We start from the raw sequence: 8,443 nt of genomic DNA, 5'->3' as shown, positions 1-8,443 counted from the left end.
AAAAAAAAAAAAAAAAAAAAAAAAGAAAAAAATAAAATATGTATTCAATAATTTTTGACTGTAATCATTGAATAAAAGAGATAAAATTAAAATATTCTGTCTGTTTCTATTAAAATTCTATTAATATTTTCCCTGATATATAGAATCTTTCTGCTGGAATCACTGATTTTTTTTATCTTATTTTGGTCCAACATTGAAAATTCTATCTTTGATACAGATTTTTTCTTTAAATTTTCACCATGTCAAACCAAGTAACAAGGTACCAAGAACATTTCAGATACACTAAATTCATTCAAACAGCTTTCTCTGGTGTCGGTTTTTTACATGGCGACGCAACTTCTGTCTCTGGTTCGTCGGCTTTCCGTTTCTTACGCACCAAATGAGATATATCACTAGCAGGTTTTTGAATTTTAGGTGCAGAATCATTATTACCACTTGGTCCAGCACCATTTGAACAACCACCAGCTACTTTGCTTTTGATACCCTCTATGACAAGTTTGCAAGCTTCTTGCTTGAAGTCCTTCATATCTGAAATCTTCTCCTGGATTTCTGGTAGCAATTCTTTTAATTCTTGGATCTCTCCTTCTACAGTATAGAAAGAATCATCCGTTTTAGGAGGTTCTTTTATTTCTTCCAATTCTTTTATACGCGTTTCCAATAATTCTGTAGCTTTATTAAACTCTTCGATGCTAGCGTCGAATTCGTTGCCCAAAGAATGAGCCAATGCAAGTTGATAATGTATTTCAGCTATTGCTCTTGGCTCCTGAGGCTCAATCTGTTGTAAAAGCTCCAAACATCGATGCAGATCATTCAGAGCACCTTGAAAGTTTCCTCCCTCCATAGCCACTTCTCCTAAGAGTCGATAAGCATCGGCTAATAATTTCCAACCTGTTTGACCACGTTTTAGCAGCACCAATTTCGCAAGCTCTAATACTTCCCAAGCGACCTTTAATTTAATAACAAACATTTATTAAATTTTATAATTTTCGATGTTAGAAAATTTGTATAACAAAAATTTTTAAATAAAATTTGATTAATGCAATCTTAACTTAAATATTATGTATAATGAATAATAATAAAAAAATAAAAAAAAAGATTTATAGATATATAGATAATTTATATATAGATAAATAATTTTGTTTACAAACCTGTAGGTTGTTGACTTCATCCTCTTCATCTTCATTTCCTATATCCTCACCATCATTTTCTCCATTTTTCTTTACATCTCCATTATGATCAGATGAACAAGATGGTCCATTAGCGTGACTTATATCCTTACTAGAACCAGCTGCAGGTTTCTCCTCATCTTCCTTTTCTGGCTTTTCTATCGCTTGTTTCGATATTTTATTATCTTCTGTCTTATCAACTGATTCTTCAACTTCTGATTTTTCAACTTCTTGTTTTTCATTATTTGATTCTATTTTCTCTTCTTTTTGTTCAGTTTCTGGTTTTTTAGATTCTTGGTCAGCTTTCGAATCTTCAGCTTTGTCCTCAATAGCAGTTTTCTCTTTTTCATCGCTCACCGTACCATTATCTGTATGATCTTCACTCTCCTCGTCCTCTTTTTCATCTATGTTGCTTAATTTTTCATCTTCAGCTTCTTCCTCGTCTTCTTCATCATCCTCTTCAGTTTCTTCTGTACCTGGTACTCCGCCACCCAATACTCCAGCTTCTTCTCTTGCTAGACCAAGAAGAGCCCGACCGTATAATAAATAAGGTTCACCAAGTTCATCCGCAGTATCTCCATGTTTTTCAGCAAGCAATTGACAAGCTTGTGCCAATGCGGTTACAGCCATGGTATAATCTCGCACTAACAAATGTCGTTTTCCATGAGAGATTGCCGTAGCTGGATCGGTAAAGGCTGCACTTTCGGCGACATCGGCCATCTTTAACATAAAGTACATGTATTTACTTTTGAAACAATATAATAATATTTGAAAAATTAATTTTTTTTCTTAAATTTCTATCGATAACATTTTATAAAAACCAAAAATTGATTAATAGTATAGTAATAATAATAACTTGATTAATATGTATAATATTTTAATTTTTTCGATCATCCTTAAAACATCTTTAATTATACGCCCGCAGAGTATTGATAATATTATGATGCAATTAAAACAGAATATTATACCACCTACGCGTGATACGTGTCGTGCTTTCTACATGGATTATATTTAAAGCCAAATTAATGCATTCTTCTCTCCCCAATGTCAATACCGATTAAATAAATATAGAAAGTCTTTAAGATTTTGTAGGAATTCAACTTGATTAAAAACAACTTGCGGTTAAGCAATTCGAACACGGATAAGAGAATGACATTTAAATGCCGAGTATTATATCACTGATATTATTAACATTAGCATAATTGTAAGTAGCTTGTTAACAATCGTATTTTTCTAATTCTATTATAAATGACTAACAAACAAAGCGCTTTTTTCATAATCCAATCAGAATCTCATAAATAGAATAATAAATAGAAAAAATAATAGAATTCGCAACATTGATGTAAATTAATGATAGATAGTTTTTGAAGACTTATTATGTTTTATAATTTACTATCATAATATATTTAAAGCTTTTATTATTCATATTGATAACAACTCAAATTCTTATATTAGAATTCTAAAAAAAAAACCTATCATGTTTGTATATACTTATACCAAGTTTCATTGAAAGTTTAATGCTTCATTGAAATTAAAATTTTTAAAAAGCCATCCATAAAATTATATACCAGAAAAAATTCTTTTAATGATGACACGATAAAGAAACAGTTCTTCGTACTCCAAAGAAACAATGTTAAAAACGCTAATGCGGGAAAAGAACTGTTATTATCGTTAATAATAATAAAGAAAACTATCAAGAGAATAATTTAGGAAGGGGTGGATCGAATCAAAGAATGAAAAAGAAGAGAAAGAAGAAAAAGAAAAAGAAAGAATAGAATAACGAAAAGAAATGATCTCTCATCTCTCGAAGGGCGAGAAAGAAGAGAGAAAATCATCGGAGTGGATTGTCTGCAGCATCCGGGTGGGGTGGTTAGTTGGGTGGTACGTCGGTCGATTTTCGTGCGCTTCGACGCAGAACGGAGAGGGCGTGCTGATCGTTTGCCCCCTTATAGTAGTGGAGAGTCGCCGAAAACACCACGAGCTCCGGGGGTGTTGATTGGTCAGTGCGTAACTGGCAACTGTCGGTACAGTTGTGCAGCATTCAGTGGGCTGCCAGCGGTCGCCCTGGGCACCACCTGCATGGATGGAGCCTACTCGTGTACCCAGGGCCCCTGGTCCACGTCTTGTTTTTCTCGTTGCGACGCTAGCCCTCACTTTCGCAGGTAATCGGCACAATTCATTGCGTTCGATGATCCTCCCATTTGCTCGACGTCTCGTGTCTTCGCTTGGACGGATCGTCTAAACCGGCTATGCAATAATCAAAATCCATCTTACGTAATGAATAATCGGATAAGGTGGTTTATTTCCGTTATTAGTTTGGTAGACGCACGTTGAATGAATATAGAATGTGCTTTTTCCAATCCTGTGTATAGACTCATTCGTTAAACCATCAGCTGATCCGAAGAATCGTGTCACTAGGATATTATGAAGGATGATCTAAATGTATTACGATGTTTCCATCGTGTTTCCAATTTGTGTGCTATAATTGCATTATGTGAAAAAAATACTGTGACCGATAAAAAAACTTTCAATAAATACATAGATCTACATTTCATCAGATTAATTGATACCGGCGTACGTTTTTAATGATGTATCGATTAATTGCGTATTAAAGTTTATATAAAATAGAGAATACTTGTAAAATGAAGAAACACGTGAATAATGATACTTTTATTCTTGGTTCAAAACGAAACGTTGCATTTTGCAGCGTCATCGCATCATATCTGTATTTCATATAGATGATATTTATTCTTATTCTTAATAATTGTTATTATTTTATCGTGGCTATTTGCAAAAATTAATATAATTTAATGAAATTATCTGAAAACATAGAATATATATATATATATGTATATATGTATCGTTATTGGATACCACTATCATAACGATACCATGTGACTTTCTTCGATAAACACTTTATTCATTTTCACTTTTTTAAGTGTTGATTATTTTATTAATATATTTATTAATATCTCTTATTGCTTTCCTGAAAGATTTCTTTCTGGTAAAAGGGTCAACAACCACCGGTTGAATTCATTGCACCGTACATTTTTTTCAGTTGAGAGATATGGTCACTCAGAGAGAAGTGCTTCTATATCCTATTATATTCGAGAACCTTTGCCAATGGTTGCCACTAGATTTCTTATGTAATAAAATTTTCTATGGCACGAAAATGATGCTTCTTCTCAAGGCTTCTCGTTAAACTTTTAGAATTCATTGTCATCAATATTAGCAAAACGTTGTAGAATCTTAGAATCATTGTCTATTTATCCTTAGAAAAAGAAACTCATTTCTAGCAGTAGAGTTTATGAGATGCAATAATAGCTAAAGTAATATAATGCAGTATATATCATCAGACGTTTCAGATATTAATTCATATACAAAATTATTGTATATTTCTTTACAAAATAAACATCTGAAAAAATATGACACATTACATGTGATTATTTTTGAAATCATATAAATTTTAAACAAGAATTGAAAAAATACAATTTTACAAAAGCAAGTAAGTTTTAAGAACTTTTAACAAATGCTTCAAAAGATTGTTTTCTACGTTTCATTTATGCGCATTACCAATTGACTACCAACTTATGAGGATTTAAAATAATGAGAACATTCCAACACAAAAGAACGTCAATACCTTAACAGAGAATTTTCATCTTTGTTCTAGCGACCGGGTTATTGTGTGGTGCCATAATGTCGGATCACTGGGAAGAAGTTGGCTGGGATAAGGAGGCTCTAACTCATGCGAATGTTACACTCACGTGGTATTTGGATGGACAAGTAGCAATGGTAGAACCAACATCCGGCCACAGAAACCATCATTCTACTTTTCTCGTACCTATGTACGGTGGTATTTGGATCATGTGTGTCTCGCTTACTGGTAAGTATACAATTTAATGAATTTTGATTAAACAGAGCTTTGTTAGATATTCTCTTATGTTTAGAAAATAGTTTAGGATTTAAAACTTGCATGGATTTTTTAGATTACCATTGACGACGTTTTTTAATTCGTTATTTATTAGTTTTTAAAAAAGCTTTACTCGTGTATTTTATATAAGTCGCATCAATTTTTTCTTTATCTTAATTAAATATTTTTTCAATATTAAAATAGTAAAATGTGAAAATAATTTGATGAGTAATTCTTGAAGATATTTGTTTGAACGTGAAAAATCGATTTTGTGTGTAAATTTTCAATGATACACAGTGCACACACCTCACGTAATCACCTCGACGTATCTACAATGATGCGGTTCCGTATGAACCGGTGTTCTATACATGGATACCACCTTGACTCTGACCAAGCTATCGACCAGTCGATTACGATCTGAAATATCGTACTGTCTGACTAGGCATGCCGTGACCATGAACATCTTGGATGTTTCTTCGTTGAAAACTTTGTCCCAATCACTTTCACTGTGCTAAAAACTTCATTCAAACGAAACGAAGAGTAACATATTAAACAAAAATTTCTTTACTTTTTTTTGATTAATTTTTTTTTTTAATTAATGAATATTGAGTTTTGTAAATTTAAATAGATATGGATAATTTGTTTGAAAAACAAATATTATATTATGGACAAAAATTATCAGATAATTAGTTTTAATGCTGATATCATATATCAGTAGCTTCCACAATATAACGAGATTTTAAATTAAAGCATCAAGTAATGACATTTGAATGCGAATGTGTTTGAGAATTGCAATGTTCTATCTTTTTCAATGAGAATTAAACTAAGTTTAAAATATGAATACGTCTGAGAAAGGAAATTTTAATAATGAGAATCTTTCTAGAACAAAAAACGAAAAAGAATAAGAAAGTAAAGAAAAGATACTAAGAAAAGAATTTGAATTATAAGAAATATTTGAACATCATTAAGAAGAAAACTATAGTTATTTTTTTTTTACAAAAATAAATAAATAATATCGTAATAATTTCATAAAATTCAAGGAAAATATTAGATAAAAAAAAATGGATCGTTTTCGAAAAAAAATTTTCTTGAAGAAAAAATCAATCATAAAAAAATATAACAAACTAAACAAAACATCATAAAAAATACAATACGTTTTAAATTAAATACTTTGAACATTTGAAAGAATTATTTTTTATCAAATAAAAAAAGAAAAAAAAATCAAGAACAAATTTCATACAATGTAAAAAAATGAATCAAAATATGAAGATACATTATTGAAAAATTATATATGATAAACACTCAAATTGATAATCATTGCCATTCATATTGATTTGTTTTACATTTTAGCATCAAGAAGTGTAGTTACTATCGCAAAAAAGTTATCGCTATAAAATACGATAAGATTATTCAATTTAATAATAATCTTATCAATCAGAAAACATTAGAAAAAAAAAATATAAAAGATGTCATAAATAGATGTGATTTACTTTAAAATCATTATTTGAGCATATTTTTATCTATCTCTTTATGTTTGACAAAAAAAATTATAAATTTTTTCCTTATTAATACAATTTATAAATATAATTTTAAATATAATTTTATTATTAATTTCTTTTTTTGCATTCTTTAATGAGCAATGTAATTATTTTTATATATCAAAATGCGATCTCTTTAAATAAGAAATTCCATGGAAAATTTTCTTATTTCCTTTCTTTTCTTTTTCTTTTCATAACGATTCAGTAATATTGAAAATTGCAATGTGATATAACGAAGTCATTCCTTCGTATTTCTCGACGTTTTATTACGAACTTACTTGTCAACAATCTTTGTATTCTCGTCCAAAAAGTTTAATTGAAAAAAAAAGACCAATACCAGAGTTAAAGTTTCAATATTTCTACGTTTTCGATGATCTTTTCTTATTTATTGGGTGATTTTTCACTGTTGATTGTATGTTCTGAAGTTTAATTTTCTCGCCTTATTAGGAACAAGAGAAAAATGAAAAGGCTATGATTACTATTTGCTTTTCTTCCGAACTACCTATTCAACTCGTATTTAAATTCTTTAACTTTTTACACTGGAAGTTTCTGCTATGGGAAAATATGAAAATTAAGTAGAAATAGAAGTAGTAATGAATTTAGGATAAAAAAAAAAGTTATAGCGCTATATTTATAAATAAGATGAATTTTTATCGTTGAATAAACTTGACCTTAGCAAAAGTACTCAATTTCTTCTTTTAGTTCCTCCTTTTTTTTTTTTTCTTTTTTGGAGAACTTTCTTTGATGGTTTCTGGTCACGCCAAGCACGAAACGTTACTGTTTAAATCAAACGGTGCACGTTCCTTCCTCTATGTACTGATGTTCTTCGTGAAAATCAATCTAAAATTCTTGACTCGCAAATGTTGAAATTATCTCGTGATATTTGATGTTTCTATATCCATGCAAATAATTTGTACATTCTTTAGAGACAATAAATCCCTGAAATTCTTTGTTAAATATGTAATTTCGAAGATGTTGAAATTCATTAATGAAATTTTACTTTTTTATTTAACCTACATTTATCTTAAAATATCATTGTTCATTTGCTCAATGAAAAGTGAGATATGAGGGTAGATAGAATAACCCAGATCTGATGAACTTGGATCGAGCTATTTCTGCTTCAGAATTTATTATTACTCAATTCTCCAAGTTTCTACGGCCTTCTAACCCTCGTCTTCCTGACATTTCACGGAAATCCATGCTTTGGAGGTTCATCCTCTCCAACGAGCCGATAGTATTCGGAATCTGATATCGAATCTCACGCTCCAACTATTCGGCGCTCTTGGCCCGAGATTTAATTTGATTACTCATTTCAAGTATTAAGTATTTCGAGTTAATCGGTCACATATAAATCCAAACCAATATGTTTATCAAACCATTATGCATTTTTTATTGTTTTTTTTTCGAAAGACCAACGCGAACTTTATTTTTATTTTCATTTTCTAACCGATCGATTCCACTTTCATTATATATTTCTTTATATATTTCGTTGCTGTCGTGCTAAAAAAATATGAAGCTTTCCAATTAAAAATCAAAACATATAAAAAGAAATATCTTCTCAATTTATAATTAAACATTCGTTAGAATTTATAATGAATCCAAAGTTATATAAAAAATATGTTACTCGAATAAGAATTCGGTAAAAATTTGCTCCTCTTTGATACTTTTTCAATAAACTGGATTGAATGTTTTTACGCTCTTTCATCACATTTTTAACACGCGGAGGGAAACTTTTAAGGATCGTTTAATTAAAAATCGAGGTGCAAAGAAACGAGAGAAGTGGAAACCTACCCGTTCATAATTTTGTTCCATGTCGTGCAAGAAACAGC

General features: G+C 30.4%; 2 protein-coding genes across 4 annotated transcripts in view; one reads left to right on the top strand and one right to left on the bottom strand.

Annotated features, from left to right (window-relative positions):
- Nucleotides 1–86: 86 nt before the first annotated feature.
- LOC102677833 (nuclear autoantigenic sperm protein) overlaps nucleotides 87–8,443 on the bottom strand; it is a 12,911-nt gene continuing 4,554 nt past the window's right edge. The window contains exons 1-3 of one of the 3 annotated variants that reach the window (XM_031508251.1): nucleotides 7,286–7,978; nucleotides 1,149–1,886; nucleotides 87–946 (exon numbers count right to left, since the gene is read on the bottom strand). In XM_031508251.1, coding sequence (XP_031364111.1) covers nucleotides 293–946; nucleotides 1,149–1,886 — 1,392 coding nt within the window. In that variant the 5' untranslated portion in view covers nucleotides 7,286–7,978 and the 3' untranslated portion in view covers nucleotides 87–292. Of the gene's footprint in view, nucleotides 947–1,148; nucleotides 1,887–5,382; nucleotides 5,623–7,285; nucleotides 7,979–8,443 lie in introns of those variants that run through there. The other 2 variants (XM_031508252.1, XM_006610954.1) reach the window with 2 other exon arrangements.
- Nucleotides 2,945–8,443, top strand: part of LOC102677693 — an 8,547-nt gene continuing 3,048 nt past the window's right edge. Inside the window, exons 1-2 of the mRNA XM_006610953.2 lie at nucleotides 2,945–3,328; nucleotides 4,837–5,049. Of these exons, the coding sequence (XP_006611016.1) occupies nucleotides 3,250–3,328; nucleotides 4,837–5,049 (292 nt within the window). The 5' untranslated portion in view covers nucleotides 2,945–3,249. The remainder of the gene's footprint in view (nucleotides 3,329–4,836; nucleotides 5,050–8,443) is intronic.

This window comes from Apis dorsata, unplaced genomic scaffold (genome assembly GCF_000469605.1).
Source record: "Apis dorsata unplaced genomic scaffold, Apis dorsata 1.3 scaffold_82, whole genome shotgun sequence".
In the NCBI taxonomy this organism is placed as follows: Eukaryota; Metazoa; Arthropoda; class Insecta; order Hymenoptera; family Apidae; genus Apis; species Apis dorsata.
This window is presented reverse-complemented; position numbering and strand designations above follow the sequence as displayed.